At 33.7% G+C, this 21,225-nt stretch overlaps 1 protein-coding gene across 8 annotated transcripts in view; it reads left to right on the forward strand.

Moving 5' to 3' along the window:
• Nucleotides 1-20,931, forward strand: part of EPHA5 (EPH receptor A5) — a 343,376-nt gene extending 322,445 nt beyond the window's left edge. For all 8 annotated transcript variants that reach the window (XM_028100661.1, XM_028100664.1, XM_028100663.1 and 5 more), the window contains 4 exons: nucleotides 1,118-1,267; nucleotides 9,212-9,405; nucleotides 13,010-13,165; nucleotides 20,826-20,931. In XM_028100661.1, coding sequence (XP_027956462.1) covers nucleotides 1,118-1,267; nucleotides 9,212-9,405; nucleotides 13,010-13,165; nucleotides 20,826-20,931 — 606 coding nt within the window. The remainder of the gene's footprint in view (nucleotides 1-1,117; nucleotides 1,268-9,211; nucleotides 9,406-13,009; nucleotides 13,166-20,825) is intronic.
• Nucleotides 20,932-21,225: the final 294 nt, after the last annotated feature.

Raw genomic sequence — 21,225 nt, forward strand, 5'->3', positions numbered from 1 at the left:
CTAATGATGTGAACTTACCTGTGAATATTTAATTAACAAAAGTATGTATCAGGAAAGTCTTCTTAAAGTGGTGTTACCATATATATAAGGGACAAATAATTTAAACATAGTTTGAATAGTTCAAATTAACCCCAGCTCACAGAGCAACTTCAAGCATTACATCAAACTTTTATTTCCTCATGTCTTGAAACTTTGGTTCATAAAGAACAACTTAAGTTCCACTTCTTCTAATGTATGAATTAAATTATACTCTCTCTGCAAAATGGGAAGGCATAGGTTAATCTTAATCGTTTTTACAAGAAAATATTCAAAGCCTATGCCTTTCCCCCTTAAATATATTTTTGCCTGTGGATGAAATGTTTGGTTTCCTGGGGTTGCCTGCAGGATATAAAAGTGTTTATTTTGTGAACTAAGTGGAAACCTACCAAACCAATTTTTTTTACCATGTAAAAAACTCCAAACTTGATAATATCCTGTTTTTCTCCCGCAATCTAATTTCCATAATTTTTAATATGGTTAAATTTAATGAGAGACCTATCTCTTAGGTGAAAACAAAAACAGTCTGTAACAGAACAAACACAAAAATATACTGGCAGGAAATAAGGGAAGTCAAGTCTAAAAGAAATTGCACAGTGATGGGGGAAAATATAACTATATCTGATTTTCACGCTTGTCTTATTAACTGTTGAACCTTCCAGGGTTGCATTCAGCAATCAAGACTTCCCATTTATAATTCCTATGTTAAAGAAAAAAAAAAAAAAAGCCCTGGGAATTTGAGTCCTTTACTCTCTGTTAGAAAGTCATGAGCATACCTTATTGATTTGCTGGACTGCCCACTTTCCCCTCTTCGAGCTGCCATCGTGATACTGTAATTGAGATGTGGGTCCTGTATGTGTCCCAGTAGTCAAACAGAATTTAAACCAGAAACCTTCCGGACAGGCAATTAGTAGTCAGTCTACAAGTGCTTACGGGCTGAGATATGTGAAAAGGAGACTGCATGCTGTCAGAGATTCACTTAAAAATGCTACATCTCTTTCTAGATCTTTCCAGTGAGGCAGCAATATCCTGAGATTCATTTGAAGTATGTGGGAATTCTTTTATTCTTTTTCAATTTTAGGGAGGCAAAATTCCAATCAGATGGACTGCCCCAGAAGCTATAGCTTTCCGAAAGTTTACCTCTGCCAGTGATGTCTGGAGCTATGGAATCGTGATGTGGGAGGTTGTGTCTTATGGGGAGAGACCCTACTGGGAGATGACCAATCAAGACGTAAGTATGGAACTACTCTCCCTCAAGTTTGGAATGAAATGCTTTGTTCTCTGAGTCAGGACACAGAAAATTTTTCATTTCTCACAATGACAGTTGCCTAAAAAAGTGAAATACTTTGCTTATCCTCTGATCTGTTTGTTGAAATAGCCTCTATGCAAAAATTCAAAATAAGTTAGTACAAAGGAAAGGAAGTTACTGTTACATAAAATCTCAGTCCCTTGCCAGACAGTATTAGCTGTACTATAGTGACGGTTCACTCATTTTATGTCAGTACCATTTTCAAAGCTGAAGAATGAGCCATCAGAGAATGAATACTGACAGCCAAGTTTTTATGATTTGCATTTGATAAAGGCAGCTAATACTCCAAACCAAAAGGATAAATGATACTGATTTAATAGTGGATGCTCTTAGGGAATAAAAAATAATAATCTACATTTCTTTAAATTAAAAAAAAGTAAGAAGAATTGGATTGTCTCTTTAATTTAGGGAAAAACACAGATTTTTTTCTTATATAGAAAAATAATTCACACTTAGAATAATAGGATCCTAAAATTAAAGGAACTGTGAAAGAATCTTCTATTCAAGTTCAGAATGTTTATTATGTGATGCCTGACACATGGCTCTTTGGTCTTTGCTTTTGTAATTTTCCATTGTTACTATTCAATGCAGTCCTTCCCATTTTGGATCACACTGAAATTTGATATTTTCCCTTCAGGTAACAACAAGAACTATGAAAGCAGCTAACATTTCTTGAACTCTAACTATGTGCCACATACTGTCTTAAGTGTTTTATCAATTACCTCATTACTTCTTTCTAAAACCAGTATATGGAGCAGTCTTAACAGCATACTGATTTAAAACATTTATTTTTTTTCCTCCAATTATTTCTTTCATCCATGCTCTATAAAATCTCCCACTCCTATGCCTTCAGGGGTTATTAGACAGATAACCACAGCTCTTCAGCTGCATTTTGTTGAAACAACAGTCCCATGCCAGTAATTAAGATTCAATTTCAGATATAAAAATTCAAGTCCAGTCTAAATCAAAGTCAATGCCATATCCATTTCAAAGTGGTTCCCACAACTACAGAGCCAGCCTGACCCTCACTACCTAAACTGGGAAGGAAGAATGGTCACGTTTTTGCTCCTCTTCCTCCTCCGTCAAAGTTTGCATCTAGATTTTTCAGAGTTGCCCTTGATGGATATGTAGAAAAGAAAGGGTAAAGGGCGCCTGGATGGCTCAGTCGGTTAAGCGGCTGCCTTCGGCTCAGGTCATAATCCCAGGGTCCTGGGGATCCAGCCCCGCATCGAGTTACCTGCTCGGCGGGGAGCCTGCTTCTCCCTCTCCCTCTGCCTGCCTCTCTGCCTGCTTGTTCTCTCTCTGTATCTCTCTGCCAAATAAATACATAAAATCTAAAAAAAAAAAAAAAAAAAAGAAAAGAAAAGAAAAGAAAGGGCAAGATTGTTTTTATGTGAGCTTGCTGATGCCTCCCGTGAGTCAGACACCCGAACACTGGTTCTCTAGGGAGGTATGTGTCAGAGCTCTTGCACAGACCCCGGGGAGGGCCTTGCTTTGCGGTCGCTAGAGGATGAGGGTGCACTCGGAGTTACCAGGGTTCCTCTCACTTGCCGCCTTCTCCCAACCTCACGGTCTCTTGCCCTATAGTACACGTGTGTATTTCACCTGCTGTTGTTCTTTTTTTTTTTTTTAAAGATCTTTATTAATTTATTTATTTGACAGAGATAGACACAGTGAAAGCAGGAACGCAAGCAGGGGGAGTGGGAGAGGGTGAAGCAGGCTTCCTGCTGAGAAGGGAGCCCGATGCGGGGCTCGATCCCACAATCCTGGGATCATGACCTGAGCCAAAGGCAGAGGCTTAACGACTGAGCCGCTCGGGCGCCCCTGCTGTTTTTCCTTCTTTTAGACTATTATTGCAGACTGCTCCGTCAGCCTGCCTTCTTCAAATTTCTCTGGGTGAGAAACCAGGATCACACTTCAGCTTTTCCCAGAGTTATTTCACAGCGTTCTTCTCTGATAGCAACAGTAAATTTGGCTTAATGCATTCCCACTTCTCAACAAGCCTATGGCAAGGCAGCCAACCGCCCCCTTTTGTAGTTACCTCAAATTGCAAATTGCTACAATTGGTTTTCTTTGTGTCCCAGTCACTTGGCTTTGGGAGGGAGTGCTGACTTATATTTCTCCCTATTTGGGAAAACATAGTATCTATTCTCTTCAACTTTATGGTTTTAGGGCTAGGGCTATGGTAAAAAAAAAAAAAAAAGTATCACTGAACTCTTGTTATATATTTGACAACTCATCAGAAAGAAGCTGTTATTATTCCTGTTTTGCAGTTAAGAAACGGAGTTTAGAGAGATTAAGTGACTTAAGGTCACAAAAAATAATAAAGGTTATACCAGATATTTCAGCAGGCTTCTCTAGAATTTGTGTACCAAACTACCACAGTCTCTGATTGAATCAATGTCTACTTCTTCCCTCTCATTTTCAACCAAAGATCCTAGATCAGCCTTTTGAATGAATAGAAAATATCCAACTCAATATATGATTACTCTGGATTTTTATAGTCTAAAGGAAGACCACACCTATTTGCTACTTACTATTCTCCAGATAGATGCCAAATACTACCTTGAACTACAGTGTACTTCAGAGTTTGGCTTCTAACTTTTCTCAAGGCTTATGTTAATGCCATTCTATCCTTTAATTTTTGTGGAAGTATTTTATTCTGCCACGCCAGCAAGGCTAGTTTCTTCACTCAAGGAAAATCTTTGTCCCTTATTTGCCTAGTTAACTTCTTCTCAAACTTACAATATTTTGACTTCTTATTCTGTCACTCAGAATTATTAGTCCTTCCCAACTATGTGTCTGATATGTGTAGCATCGTCGTCTACATTATTGGCAATTGTACCTGATATAGTTCCATCTGTCTCAAATAAAATTATAGACCACAGTAGAACATGATGTTAGGTGAATGCTCATGAGTGTTTCTGTTGATCTTGACTGGGCGTGCTCATGTTACTGGGGTTGGCTGGTCTATACGGGCACACACTGACTCTAATCCATGTGGCCTTCATGATCCTCTGGAGACCTGCAGACTAGCCTAGATGTGAACTCATCTGTCAAGTGACTGAAGGGCCAGAATGATACCAATTGTACCTCATTCGGTAACATATCCTCTAAAATCACATTAGCCAATCCCATAATCAGGAGATTGATCCAATCACATGGCCCATTGTGAATGGGCAATATAAAGTTACATGAAGAAGGACATAGAAACAAGAAGGTACAAAGGATTTGGGACAAATATATGTTTCTGACTTCAACCATTTGAGAGTCTTGATATTCCATCAGATAACTTTATTTCAAACTATTTAAAAAAATAAAAGGGAGTGCTGATATACATTCTCAGGAAATTGTAACAATAAAAACTAGTATTTTGGCTCTGGCTGGGTTTTCCAAGAATCTAAATAAGGTTTACAGGAAATGATTATACAATTGCAGATCTTCCTAAAATGTCTGATTTTAATAAGATGTACAACAAAAGCTATATATTTTCTCAACAAGTTCACAATCTTTAGTGGGATTTAGTTTCTACTATATATAGCACTAAGTTTGATATCTTCAATTGCTATCCCAATTTGTATTCAAGAAACATGACAGATCTACTGTATTTGAAAATCATGATCACTGAATATTTCTTTGGAAACAAATTCTCAGAGAGCAAAATGGAAATACTGATTTGGTGTTTTGAATGATATATCCCATAATCTCTACATTGCAGATACTATCTAATTCTAAAAAGGCTTTGCAACATGAAAATATGACATTACCAAGCATGCAGAATATTCTAAACCTCTCAGAGGACACCTTCCACTATGTCAAGGGGACAGAATGCTGCAGTCGGTTTCTTTTGATTTAGGATTGCTTCTGTCATCACAGAGAAAAAAAATAACAACGCATAATAAAAATAATCTAGAATGGCTAAGATAATTTTAATACCAGACCATAAACTCCGATTCAAGCCTAGGAAGCTAAGATAATATCCTGAAGTCAGTAGAAGCTTCTTTATTTGATAGCAAACATTTTAAATGTCAACATTTTTCTGAACTTAAAATCAAAACCAAAATAAGAAGAGATTCAGTTGCATTGCATTTTTATATTTAGTGACAGTGTCTTTCTCTTGTATTTATTGGGAAATGTATGAATACATAGAATATACTAAGCACGTAGATTACAAAATGTTTTAAAAACTCATTTATTCTTTCTCAATCTTCTCATGTTACAATTATTTTTGTTCTTTTTTTTTTTTTACAGTCAGTTTTCTATTACTATTTCTGTTGGCCTAGATCTTACTCTAAGGCAGCAAGAACTTTTGACCCAAAAGGATGTCAACCTACTTTGTACTGGGTGTGCTTCTCATCCTCTTTCTATTCTTTGTTGTAATTTCTGATGGGACAAAAAAGATATCTATATATATCTTTTATCGCTGGACTATTTCATGGTAAAAGAATATTTTATGATAACACACAGCACGTTATATTAATTAAGGTATGATGTTTATACCACATAAACAAGAAAATTATACAAATGTTGTCCCCCTCACCCCCCAAGGAGAGCCAGTTGTTAAATATTTACATCACTGAGTATGTGATACTACCACACATTCTTCACTTGGAAGACCATGCCCTCATTGAGTGATATGCTGTGTGGGATTCAGTGTTTGTGGATCAAGCATTGTAAAGCTTGTAATGCTGGCTGAGGCTCTGTGAGCAGAAAAGGAAAATGTACTCAGAATGAGTATATATATCTGAAAGGATGAAACCACTGACCCTGACATGAAAAAACGGGCCCAGTAGAGTCAACTCTCCGCAAGCGAATAGTGCCATAATTGGGTACTCAGTATTGAAGTTTTATGTATTAAGAGAAGGAGCATTCTTAAAATTGTGTTCAGACTGCTATTTACATGTCAGTGCCAAGAAAATGCATAGTTTAAAATAATATTCAGATCTAGGGACGCCTGGGTAGCTCAGTCTGTTAAGGGTCTGCCTTTGGCTCAGGTCATGATCCCAGGGTCCTGGGATCGAGCCCTGCGTCGGGCCCCCTGCTCAGGGGGAAGCCTGCTTCTCCTTCTGCCTGCTGCTCCCCCTGCTTGTGTTCTCTCTCTCTCTCTCTCTCTCTCTGTCTGACAAATAAATAAAATATTAAAAAAAAATAATACTTCAAATGTAGCACATATGAACTCGTGCCAGATTGTCTGTAAGACTTCTGGTTGTCTTTTTCTTTTTTCTCTTTTTTTTCCTTTGTCTATCTCAACCATCCACATTAACAAACATAGTAGTAATAAGAAAGTCAATTGAGATTATGATTCATTTGGTTATACATTATAAACTGTATGATAAAATGAATAGCCTAAATTGTACTTTGATAGATTTCAAGCATTTCACAAACTACCAGAGTATGAATGCCATTCATTTCTCTCCCAAACTATGAAGGAAACGGTAGTTAAAAATGAAAAAAAAAATTCAATGTGTCTAAATATAAAATCTAAAGTTATAGTTTAAATATACTTGGAAGATAAATTCTAAAGATGAATTTAGAATTAAATTCAATTACCTAATTTCCTGGGCCATGTACTTAAGTTAACTTAGAGACATGGTATTATATTTCTATATATAAATTTATCTGAAAATAAAACTGATTAATATATTCTGGAAATAATGTCTCAAATCAAATAACTTATGAAATTCCTGTAAAATTAATGACTTGGTTTAATTTATTCATTTCATAGTTGCATATGAAGGCTAGCTGCTCAGTGGAGGAAAGACAATATTTAAAAAAAACATAGGTGCTAAATAAAAAATAGAGCCGAATGGTAGTAGCTTTGGGAAAAAATTCATTATGAAATAAATCATTATGAAATAAATCAATATGAAATAAATCAAGTTTAAAGTAGGTAAAAATCTCTGTTCTCACTGCATAGTGAAATATTTCATGACTTAAACTATATTAGGACATTTTATTTTGGTACATATATGTTATTAAAGATAATAGCCACTGACATCAGCAATGAGAAGTCTTATAAGTAAATTAATAAATACCCTTTATAATGATTATAATGATTTATAATAAATCATTATAATCATTATTATATGTCCATCAATATGTAAGTTCAAATAGTACTTTTTATTTTTGTTCTTGTATTTGATTACCAATGAGAATAAATGTTTTCTCAAAATTTATTTAGCCTTTTTTTTTCTTTTGGGAAGTTTTGGTTAGTATCTATTTCTCATGAATCTGTTGTTTTATCATTGTATTTTTCAATATTTATGAACTTTTTAACATATTAGGTCGGACAGTCATACATTATAGTTTTTGTCATAGTTTCTAACATGGTTTACCTTTTAATTTTTTTATATTGTTTGAGTTAACTAGGATGGTAGATGACTCTCAGGAATTTCGCTCATTGTTGTCCAGTTATTTATCTGACCATTTATTTTTGGAGTCCTGGAGTACTTTTTATTTCTCTGCCTGAACTTAACTATTTGTACTTCTCAGGAAGTTTTATTTTATGCCCTTCCCAGGGAGATATATACCACATCTGACTTCAAATTGTGTCCAAGTGCTGATGATTCTCACATTTACATTATCATCTCAAATATGCCCGGCACCCTAGCCAGATTCCTACAAATTGCCATCTGGGTGTTCCCCACTCACCCCAAACAAAACAAGCCCCAAATTATACTTGTCAACATTCTTTACCCCTATAAATGTGTTAGCCTAAAGTAAAGAGCAACAGCTATCCGGTATGAGAAGTCTGAACTTGCTTTATCTCAGATACATTCCCTCCTCTCCCCTCTACCCCTATATCATAAATGTCCCCTAAATCTGCCATTTCATCTTCTTTCCATGTGCCACTGCTTTTCTTCAGATGACATTTCCTTCATCATTGAGAGACTGGTTTCTTTCCAATCTTTCAAAATTGTTTTTGTAAATTTCCTATTCTAATAACTATATTTATATTTTTCCATTTGTCAAATCAAATCTAAAGTCTTTGTCAAAAAATGTAATTAGCTTTACTAGTTAAGGAAATATACACAATAGGATTTTGAGAAATATGTTTATTATTATTGGTTTTAGTATCACTTAAATATTTAAATTTTCTAGAATGAAACCTGTAGCATAATGTTCAGAAGCATAAATGAATTTCTTCTGTAGTTAGACATTTTGATGACAGCAGCAACATTATGAATGTTTTTGATAGAACAATTTTACAATTAGACCAATACTCATATGTGTGGTTTTATTTAAAATCAATGATGTCTATAATGCCTGTGCTACTTAGGCAGTCATTCCAAATTCCTGACAGAAATCAGTAGATGATAATAAACAGCCAGACTTTGACATTATTAAATGATACACGAGACAGTTATGCTAATTTAGCCTTTGACTTATCCATCATTTACCATCCAAAAGTCTCTTTTGAAGTAAAATTGCAGTTCTATTACTTTAGAAGATGTGTGTCTGCCCATAATTTTTCATTAAAAAGACATTAACTTTTCAGAGAAATCACTAAAAAATGTAATCCCTATTTGATTCCAGAATGCAAGGATAAATAAAAGATGAACATTATTCTTATGTCAATTAATTTTACAAATCACCCTTCATCAAGATTTTATGTAAAAATGATTACCATTTATTTTCTTCATGGTATGTGAAGAAAACCTATCATTTTACATTGTGATAACGTATTTACTTTTTTATGTTGTTTTGCAGCAAATGGAAGTAATCAGAGATTTTAAAGATAGTGATGCTGGTTATTACTGCAAGAGTAAGACTAAGAAAGGATGAACGTTGGATAGTAGGAAATTTCTCAGGCTACTCCGTACTAAATCTGTGGTGTTGAGTATGGCTCTGTTTTGTTTTACACAGGTGATTAAAGCAGTAGAGGAAGGCTACCGTCTGCCAAGCCCCATGGACTGTCCTGCTGCTCTCTATCAGTTAATGCTGGATTGCTGGCAGAAGGACCGAAATAGCAGGCCCAAATTTGATGAGATCGTCAACATGTTGGATAAGCTGATACGTAACCCAAGTAGCTTGAAGACGCTGGTTAATGCATCGAGCAGGTATGAAGCCAGACTTGAGAGATTTTCCTAATGTAGTTAATTCACATTGATACCATCAACATTAAACCAATAAAATCATTTTTATACACTCTAATCTATGGATCTATATGACACTAATTTATTTAAATACAGTTTTTGTATAATGTTACTCTCTTGCAATAAAATATTATTATTAAATAATTTAAATAATTAAAAGCATCAATGCCTAATCTGACTGTAAATGCCAGTTTCAGTAAAATGTTTACTGTAGCCAAGTTTAGGTAACATAAAAAAAGTAAATGAGGGGCCCTGGGGTGGCACAGTTGGCTAAGCATCAGACGGGCTCAGGTAGTGAGTGATCTCAGGGCTGTGAGATAAAGCCCTATGTCAGGCTCCCTGTTGATCAGGGGTCTGCTTGGGATTTTCTCTCCCTCTCCCTCTCCTTCTGCCTCTCCCACTTGTGCTCTCCCTCTCTCTCAAATAAAGAAATAAATCTTCAAAAAAATATTTTTAAAAAACTCAAATGTATGTATTTTGATGTGTTTTGGATCTCACATAGGTGTGCATGGGAAAAAATAAGACTGTAAGATCATATGGAAAAGCCAAATAAGCACTATTATATTGTAAACCAGATATATCTAACAATAATTACTCTTTGATTTCTTTATAACAGATTTTAGCATCTGTCATATTTTATGAACAGTGACAACTCCTTTAGAGATTCTTTGCTCTTATCTGGTTGTACAGAGATATTGGGCTAATCATCCCCCTACTGTGAAGTTGGAACAAGACTTAAAGCTGATAAATGAGTAATTTGTGGAAAAAATTTGTATGAACAAATGAGCATTTTAAAACATTTTCTGAATGTACATGAATACATTTAAATAATTCTGCATATTTGTAAAACATGCTTTTCTCTTTAACCTGATTAATTACAGAATTATCCTCTCAGAAAAAAAAGCAGTTTGATTCTGTACTTTAAAAATATTGCCAGATTGTTATTTTCACTATATTTGAGGCAGTTTTTTATTTTTACAAGAAGTGTAACCAAATTGGCTGCCTATTAGTGTGAACTAAATGAGAAATAATTTGTTGATAAAGTTACATAAGTCCTATGATTCTGACATAACATTTGTTTACTAGGCAAAAAGTCATTTTTAAATACAAATGAGGAATGAATCTTCGACTGCTGTTCAAGCATCATTAACTTTCTGTAGTAGCAACTGGAGAATTTATCTTCTTAGCGATTAGTCCTTATGTTGTTCCTGAAATATCTACTTTTAAATTATTTATTGTCATGTAAAATATTAAGCATTTCTTTCATCTACTTGTTTGAATTATGTTAAGTTTTCACAAATGGACATAAAGAAAGGAAATCATAAAAAGACATTTGATGTTCTAAATTGCATTAGTTTATATTGCTATCATTATAGATTCAGAGCAGTTTAAGAATCTCCAAATAATTTCATATTTTTTTGTGTGCAATATATAGAATGAGCTAGCTAGGTTTCATTTAAACAGATTTGGCTTAGGACTGTACCACTCACTAGCCATCTTTTTTCAGGCATCTACAAATCTTAATTCCAAAAGGTGTTAGTCCCTGATCATTGTCTTTTCCTTTATTCCCACCCATGTCACAAAACTTGGTGGTTTCAGTAACCATGCAGATGATGTTTGAATATCTCTCAATACATTGAAATATTTTTCTTCAATGATTTTGGTCACTGTCCAACCTTGAACTCTGCTTCTCATAGTCATGTTCTAGAATTTGCTATTACCAAAATTGGCAACTCTTCCATAATTTCAACTTCAAGATGCTACTCTCCAAATATTTCTTCCTATATTTCTATCTTCCTCAAATCTTTGACTCCCACTGCTTAAAGGCTACAAATTACAAGAAACCCATTTATTCATCCAGATAGTCATGTGTCCACGTTGTGTCATGCTATGGGCTAGGTGCTGATTGTATAGCTTTAAGCAACACACTACTGGAGGAGAGAGATATTGAACAAAATAAAAACATTAAAAAACAACTTTGGTTTTGCAGTAGAGAGTAAGAATAGAATTTAGGAGGATAACTCAGAGGCTAGACTAATTGTGTAGGTAAGACATGATGATGTCTTGCACTAAAGTGGCAACAAATGAGATAGAGAAGAATGGTCAGATGTGCAATATATTGGAGGTAAAATGGATAGTACACACAATGATAGATTGTGAGTGGATTGAGGACAAGGAAGGAGTGAACTGTTGGATCATATCCTAAAGTAGGGAGGACTTCAGGAGGAATTGGATGTGAAAAAGATGAGAAGTGTGGTTTCAGACGTGTTGAGGTGATATTCCTATGAGAAATATGGAGATGTGAAGTAGCTGTATGAATATATGATAAACCTAGGCTGGAGGTAAAAATTGGAGAAAAATAGATGCTACCTGGAGCATAAAAGTGGGTAAAATTGCCTATAGTGGAATTCTATCCTTAGCAGAGAAGATATAGGGCCAAGTCCTAGGTCCCTCCGAATTTTAAAGTCAGGAGAAGGAGTAGCAGGCAAAAGGAGATTGAAGAGAAGTCAAGGTATATTCAATATCATGGTAGCCAAGGAAAAGAGAGAATTATTCAAAAAAGGTTGAGACAAGGTAGGATTCCAAAAGGGAAGTGGTAGTGGTGGATGTTGAAAATTTCTGAGAAGTCAATCATTTTAAAGATTGGAAATGTTTACCGATTTTGGCAAAATAGAAATCATTGCTCACCTCAATGAGAGTTATTTTTATGCAATTGGTTTGGAAGAAAATACACTGGAGTAGGTTGAAGTGTAAATGGAGTGTGAGAAAGTGCAGAGACCATGAGTAGAAAGGTATTTGTCCTATATCTTATGGTTGAAATTTACTTAGGCAAACCCCCACTGATGGACATTTAAATTGATTTAATGTTTATTCCCACTTACAAAAAATTTTACAAGTACGCTTTGTCATTTTCCTCATTATTTCCTTAGGATACATTTCCAGAAATAGTTCTCATCATCATATCATTATTATTATTGGCCAAACCTATGAGTTTAGTACAGTTAAGGGCATCTCATGGGTTGATTGATCCTGTTCTGTTTTCTCATGTATTTGGGGTGACATTTTGTTTTCCAAGTTCTATTACTCCTGGGGTAAATTAACAAGTACGCTTATGTAAGAGCATAAAATAAAGGATAAATAACTTGTGAACTTCCTGGGAAATCAGCTTAAATGCACTTGAGTTTCTCTAGCAAAGTCTAGGAGGAACTGGCTTTGCACAAATTGGTCTTCGTATCTAATTTTGGTAGCATTTTCTATATTATTTTTACAAACAAAAAACAATAATAGGAAGTAAATTCATCTAAATCACCACATGGAATTTTTAGCTAATGTTTCATATCACAGAACACTTACTTATTAAGCCATTATAAGTTTTCATTGACTATGGGTAGAAAAAAAATCTGAATTTTGTGTTCTATATTTTGAATAACTTTCTTCCATGTTAGTATTAGCATATATTTCCCCTATAAATATAAACCTGAAAATCCATTGATTGTGTGCTAACATTACAATTTGTTATAAAAGAGTTAAAGTGTGACTCTTAATATTGCTATTCTCTGTGTTTTAGGGTATCTAATTTGTTGGCAGAACATGGCCCACTGGGATCTGGGGCCTACAGATCAGTAGGTGAATGGCTAGAAGCAATCAAAATGGGCCGGTATACAGAGATTTTCATGGAAAATGGATACAGTTCAATGGACGCTGTGGCTCAGGTGACCTTGGAGTGAGTAATTTTTCTGATAATTTTTACATAATTGCTGGGGCGAGAAAAATTGTTCGGAATCCAATCTGGATGAGGTCAAAGGCAATCAGTTAACCTTTGTCCATGTGTGACAGCTTTCAAAGAAGCCTCTTCTTTTTTAGCCTGTACTGTTAACAACTGCATGGTAATTCTTCTGTGGCCAGTATCGTTGCTTCTTTGCTTCAGACAAATAGCATTTGAATATTGGAATAATTGGGATAACAGCTCCTTGCTAAAACACTGGCATTTTGTTTTGTGGAAAAGATGTTTTCTTGACAAAGTTTTGATACTGGTACTTATATTATATGAATGTAATTACAAAACAAACTGTAAGCACAATTGGTGTGGCTAGTCCTACGTAACGACAAAACACATTCTTAAATTTTGGCTGTAATGAATACCCAGGTGGCAACAGCTTAAACAAACTTCCCAGGCAGGAATCTCATTTAACCTCTAACTGGTGCACCTTTTATTCTTGCAATACAAGGATATATTAGATTCTGCCTCTGATTTGTTATTTGGTACAATCTCAGTGAAACCAATTGTGCCCTTTTCTGTTTGCACGTTTAAGATAACATTTATCAAATCTTATTAAATAAAAACCACTAGAGTTAAATATTAAATTCTTTAAGGTTGTAAGTTGTTTGTATTTTATTATATACTCTGTATGTGTAATTATTTTAGCCTAATATTTGTTATTTGTGAAAATTAACTGTTGTTACGGCAGTTCCATCTAGCTTACATGAACATGAATGATGTTTTAACCTGTGAATATAATAATAACTTACTTTAAATCACCTATAAATTCAAAGGTTAAAATATTGTAAGGATTAGAACATGGTAGAACATTCTAAAGCTCTAAACCACAGTCCTTATTCCATTACTTCTCATAATATGAACATTGAACCGTTGTCTTTCACCATTTCTAGGCTGACATTCTTTGCTTCATTGAATTCACTGCCCCTCCACACAAATGGTAACAGGGTACCATCATTTGTCACCTGATAATGTCACATTCTCAGGCTTTCTCTTCCTCATATCTGTAACTATTGGACCTAAACTCACTACTCAGCATGCTCTCTCAATTTGCTGAATCTCATCCTCACCATCACCTCCAAATTGTATCTATTTGATGACACATATGCTTTGCCCATTATTTCTTTGGATGCTCAAAGAACTCATCTGTGCTATATTTAAAATAGTAAACAGAAAATTTTGCTGATGATTTAAAACTATTTTTACATGACTGCTATTTAATTTTTCAGTAACAATGGTCATTTTAATTTATTAAAGTCATTTGTCATTTTATATTAAAATGGTACTGTAGGTATTTCTTCTACCCAATGTCAGATTACTTGTAAATATATAATAAAATTATTTGCATTAAGTGATGTCTCTTTTTTTATTAAAATAGCACATATATATATATTTACATCCACTATCTTTTTGCTTCTTCCTTCACAGAATAATTTTAATCACAAATAATGGTTTTTGCATTACTACCTCTCTTTTACTTTATCTATTTGGGGCCCCAAATGTTGAATATTTTAATGTTATATTTTAGCGTTTCATTTTTATTGCTTTTAATTATTTTTTCTTGACTTACTTGTCGACTCCTCTCTTCCCAAACTCTTTGTTTTGTATATTTTCTTTCAAGACTTAATAGCCTTCTACTATCTTCTAATTATGGTTCTCCACCCCATTTCTATTCTCTAGTTTTTGTCTGATCAGTTTTTCTCTACTTGGTTCAGCTTTTTCTCTTTGTCTCTATTACTTTGGTATCGTGTTGCCTCTGGCCATATTGCCTCCTTTCAGATACTTTGTCTTTTGATTTATTTACCTTAACCAGAAGAGTAAAGTGAAATTAGGAGACTCGTTAACATCTTCCTGTTCAGAGATGTTGGTCTCCATGCGTCAGTTGCTTCAGATTTCTGGGCAGATAATTACCCATTCCTTACTAGGAACTGAGCCAGCAAACCTCAAATCCAGTGAAGTTGATTTCCAGCACCTTTAAATACATGTCCTCTTGTTTATTGTGCTTTTTACCACATCTTTCCGATTTTATAAGAAGCTATTTATCAAAATATCATTTAAATAACTCAGAGAACAGTGAATAATCAGTTACTTGTTTGGTCAGGAATATAAGGAAAAGGTTATCTGTGCATTTTCCTTGCCTTTCACCAAAAAAATTATTAGACACATGGCAAAGGAGCTGGTATATGAGCAAAGACAAAGACAAGCTCTCAAACATTTAGATAATGATTTTTTACACATGGTCTTTACCCAATATCTAAATACTAATTTTATGGAGGCTGCATAGTGCTATAATAAAATAATAAAGTATTATTATCAGTGTTATTGCCAAGACATAATAGAAACTGAGAACTGGAAATATACCTGTGATAAATGCTTAGGTGGGGGAAAAAGATAGGCTCAATTACTAAAAGGCAAGAGATCAAATTACCATTTATTTAAACTAGAATATTATGTTAGAATTTATGCCTTCAAATTTGTTCTCATAGTGGGCTTAGAAAAAGGAATAAAATATATTACGATTTTTCAGAACTGCATACTTTGATAAAAGTTTTCCTTCATATAGGTTTAATTTTGCTTGTGATGTTCTCTTTCTTTCCTCCTTTCTTTCTTCCTTTTCTTTTGTTCTTTCTTTCTCTCTCCTTTTTTTTTTTTTTTTTTGCCAGCGCATATATATATGGCTTAATGTGGAAAGGAAATGAAAAACTTAATCTAAGAGTTAAAATATGTTCAGCAATATGTTTCTCAAACTTAAGTGTTTCTGTCTGCCATTCTCTGTGCCTAAACCTTGCTATTCTGTGTACAATACACAGAACAATTGTGGCAGTAATCTGTACTCTGGTGTGTAAATGCAGTGAATTGTGGTTGACAGGGGGAATTGTAAGCTTGCAGTGAGTTGCAAATTGAATCCAAAGATCTGTATTAAGGACAGTATTACAGCTGCTTTTTAAACTTATTGTTAGATAAGTACTGTCAACTTTTGATTATTCAGAAGACGAGTGAAATCCAATGAATTTAAATATTGCCAATTGTGTGTAAGCTGAAGAGATTTATGTTAGTATTATTTATTAAAACGGGGTCTTTAACTACTAAAATGGAAGTTTTACAAATCTAGGGCTAAAATGTATGCACACTAATTCAAGTAGATTTCTTAACGTATCAATAGAGACATTATGCATAATTTACTATATACCTAAAATACACACAGGAGTACTTACTCTCATCTGCATTCTACATAATTAAGCTAACGTTTCTAGTCTAGTTCATAGTCTCACAGTGTCTCACTCACTGAAAACCATGACCAGTCATGGTTAATCTTTGCCAAATGTAGATATATTTATCTTGTGCAGTAGATCTATAAATGATTGTCAGGATTCTTCTAAAGGAACCCCAAAATTTCAAACCTACAAATGCATGATCAAATTATGACAAAAGGAATAAACATTGAAATTTAATGAATACTTATTAATCTCTCTTCTCCCTTCTCCTATCCAGCCAGTGTTGGTAGAGTAAATACCAGTGATATGGCTAAAAAGTGTGTAAAGCAGAAGGGAGAAGAAGTGAGGGAATGACTCATCCACAAATGGATGAGCTAAATCCTGAATAATCAAGAATTGCTCCAACATCAACTAGACACCTCTTGTTATTCCCTATTTTTCATTCTGCCATTTTAGTATCATAATATCACTGTTTTCCATTGTTTAACGTTATGGAGTAACATTTGAAAATATGCTGAAATGTAATTACATCAATGACAATTCATTATATTCGCAGCTTTTCTAAAACTAATCATGCTTTGTTGACAAAAGCCAAGTTATTTTTATGTAACAATACTATTCTTATCATGTTTAAATTCATAAGCCTCTGTTGAAATATAGTTCATCATCATTAGAATTGGCTTTGGGTATTACTTAAGATTACACATGGTCATGATACATTAAGTATAATATTTATAAAGGGGATACATTTAAAATTTTACCTAGCTATAAAATTTCCTATATAGAAAAATGAAAAGAGTAAACAGCATATTTTGCATCATTCTGAAAAAATTTTTGTAAGTAGAGCAGTAACTTCATCATTAAATATAAAATACTTTAATTTTTATCAAATTTCTCTCACTTTGTTACTGCTAACTTGACAATTTAATATACTTTAAAGAGCAATTCTTAGAAATCATGAAAGTAGAAGACAAACTACTTAAAATACTTTAATTCATTTATCAATATTGGAATAAAATTATTTAACCTTTCCTAGAAATGTTTTGCTGATACTATTCTAATTGTCATTTGTAATATAATTAGAAAAATATTAAACAAGATTTTTTAGGAAACTTCTTTGCTGCTGAGAACAATTTTAACTTGCAGAAATGATCTTATTTCTCCCCAACGTTTTCACTGAAAATCACATTGCATAAAGATATATGTACATTGCATGCATTATAATTATGCTATTTTCTCAATCTCTGCACATTAATTTGACAGCTTTTGAAATAAGTCAGATTTTATTTTTTTATTTTTTTTAAAGATTTTATTTATTTATTTGACAGAGAGAGAGAGCGCGAGAGCAGGAACATAAGCAGGGGGAGTGGGAGAGAGAGAAGCAGTCTTCCCGCTGAGCAGGGAGCCTGATGCAGGGCTCGATCCCAGGACCCTGGGATCATGACCCGAGCCGAAGGCAGACGTTTAACCACTGAGCCACCCAGGCGCCCCGACAAGTCAGATTTTAAAAACATCAGCATTCCATTAAAAACACGCATAATTTATGGCAATATATAAAATGTGATGCTGTGTTTTCATAACTACGTTTCTTCCATGGAAAGAGGGATGGGGAGGAGGTGGGATGGAGGGAGAGAGAATTTTCATAGTCTGACCTTCCATGTGCATCTTAGGGGATAATCAGATCATAAGTTGACCTTGAAATAAAATCTTTTATTTGGGAAAATTTAAACAAATTTAACTTAAAATCTAGATATACGGAATGTTTGGAAGAAAGAAAGATTTTATTTGCCTGTAAACCCAAGCTCTCTAACTGCATTTACTAATCAAATACAACTCCTCAAAACATCTGTTCTTTAACATGACATAGATGTCATTAAAAATTTTAGATTTGTGCAATTTAAGTACATATATATAACATTAGGACTTTCGAACCTGGATTCTGGGTTTATAAAGCATATGATAAAACATATGTTTTAAAACTTCATTTTAATTACTAATTATTTAAATTCTCTAGCAGAGAATGATTATTTTCAGGTTAAGAAATTTTAGTCCCTATCACCTGACTTAGGTCCAAAGTATGCTAGTGAACACACATAAATACCCACATCTATGCAGTTCTTCATGATTCATAAATTGTAGAAACATGAGAATATTAATTAGCTCATAACTGAAATTGCTATGAAGTATAGATTGGGTTACCATAGTGTCAAAGAAGTATGTGTTCAGTTTCCACCATTAAATATCTTCCTTCTTTTAGAATTTTTGATATACGATGTTATCACTACAGAATTCTCATTTTACAGATGAATAAATAATTGTATGTAATTTGAAGTACTTTGCTCAAAATCATATCTCAGAGTAATGAGAAATTAAAAGAGTATGGACTTTGGCATCAGGTTCCTGGTTTAGTGTTAACAGGTTCCTGGTTTAGTATTAACCCTGCTACCCACTAGCTGTGTTATCTAACCAAGTGATTTAAATTCTCTAAGCCTTCATTTCCTCATCCATGAATGATTAACAAAAATCTATGTCACAGACTTATGTATTTTCCTAGCATATAGGAAGAAGAAATCTTAATTTTCACCTATTATTTTTATATTAGTGCAATGTTTGTCAACTGGGGGAGATTTTGCTATTCAGGGGACATATGGCAAACACTTTGTCTTGTCACAACAAAGGGTCAACTGTGGTGCCATTCTTCTGGTATTTGGTGGGTAGAGGCCAGGGATGTTGTTACATATTCTATAATGCACAGAGTAGCCCCTACAGCAAAGATTTATCCAGCCCATAATGTTAACAGGGACAAAGCTAACAAACTCTAATGTAGTAGAAAAGAGAAAAAAAAAATTAAGCTCAAGTTTCTTTTATCCCAATGCTAGTCAGTAACTAGCTATTTTATAGTCTATTGCATAACTAACAATAGTCATTTTGTTTCAAAATGAATTTTTACTGTTTTCTTTTCACTTTTGCTGATGATTATCTTCCATGACTACCTTATAGATCGATTGATAGATAGATAGATATAGATACAGATAGATATAGATTATTTTGTACTCTGGTGTCTTGTAGTTTTAATACCCTCTAACGTTTAATATTCACATTCTAAGAAAGAAAGAACTGTTTCCACCCTAAGTATAAATTGCTTCTTTTTTTAGCTACTTGCCATTTACTAAAACTCCCCTAAAAAATCAAGAAAACATAAAAGGAAAAAGAAACCTAAGATATTATTTAAATAAGCAATTATTTCCAATACTAATATATGTAGAACCTAAGTACACATTTTTAAAATTTCTATTCCCTGATACTCTCTTGAGATTTACATGTTTCCAAAGCTATCGAATTTGACATATAATGATTCTAATGTCATTGTATCCAATTCTAAAGAATTCTAAGATACTCTGAATGCAAAAATATCCTTTGAGTATAATGTATTCAATAAGGTAATTATCTAAAGAAATCTAACACGGCAAACAGTTTTGTCACTTAAAAATCTTGATTTGTTATTTTTTCCTTTAATTAATGTTATCACTTGCCAAACATACCTGAATAATTGTATTTGCCAAATATATACTCTAGGAGTATAAAATTTCTGAATATCCTATGAAATAACAATTAAGAACCATGGATTTTGACTTTGAGCTCCATAATATGCTGTTAGTTTAGAAATCTAAACATTTATAATTTTCTTTTGACTAATAAGCTTGTTTAAAAGAAACAGTAGAAATATATCTTGATTGAAAAGATTTTCTGAGAATGTGTAATCTTCAGAATGCTCTAAATGCCAGAAGAGCCTAGATATTATTTGGTAAAGGAAGAAAGCTCTGGTACTTTGGGTTCCAAGTAAAAAATAAAAATTTGAAAGTGTTATAAGAGCAATGTAGTGAAAATTATCCCGTAAAGATATCTGGTGTATAAAATGATTGTACTGACTGAGTCCTTTGAAGATTTTGGTCTTTAGCTGCTTAACTGTAAAATTTTTAAAGTATATTTTATGCTTCTTTTAGCAAAAAAAGAAAAAAATTGTTGTTCCTATTGTAGGTCCATATTTTCAAAATTGTTCAATGAAATTGTACCTTTAATTTAAATATGTTATTGGTAAGCATGTGCAAATTTGTTTTTCAACCACTCTGTGCCACCAAAATAATGAAGCCTAAAAAAGGGGGCAAATATATATTATAGCACCCCTTATTATTATAAGTTAAATGTTTGCAAACAGATTTTCAAGGTACAATTTGGGAGACTGCCTTTGAAAATTGGACCCCATATATCTAAATTGGGACTGTAATCTAATTAGTTTCTGCAAAATGTTTGTGTCTTTGCCAGCGTGAAATATTGAGGTGTGCTACCAATTGAATCAATACATACATCCAATGTGTGCTTTCTTCATGCAGGGATTTGAGACGGCTTGGAGTGACTCTTGTCGGTCACCAGAAGAAGATCATGAACAGCCTTCAAGAAATGAAGGTGCAGCTGGTAAATGGGATGGTGCCATTGTAACTTCATTCCAATGTCACTTCATCAAATGAATGATTCTGCACTTTGTAAACAAGCCCTGAGATTTATTTTAACAAAAAAAAAGGGGGAGGGAGGGAACACTCAGTGATTTCTAAACCTTAGGAGAGCATTTGTTTCAGCCACAGAATTTGTAATCAGTGTTTTGCTAAAATCTCCTTATCTTCCTCAGTGTCTTCATTTTTCGTGAAGCAAATATAACCTGCATGGAATAAAAACATGAGGTTAAACATTATCTTATGTTGCAACAAGAAAATCCTTTCCACTACTTCTACAAAA

Source organism: Eumetopias jubatus, unplaced genomic scaffold (assembly GCF_037043125.1).
Source record: "Eumetopias jubatus isolate StellerSeaLion01/CBP00866 unplaced genomic scaffold, mEumJub1_p1.0 scaffold_2, whole genome shotgun sequence".
Taxonomy (NCBI): domain Eukaryota; kingdom Metazoa; phylum Chordata; class Mammalia; order Carnivora; family Otariidae; genus Eumetopias; species Eumetopias jubatus.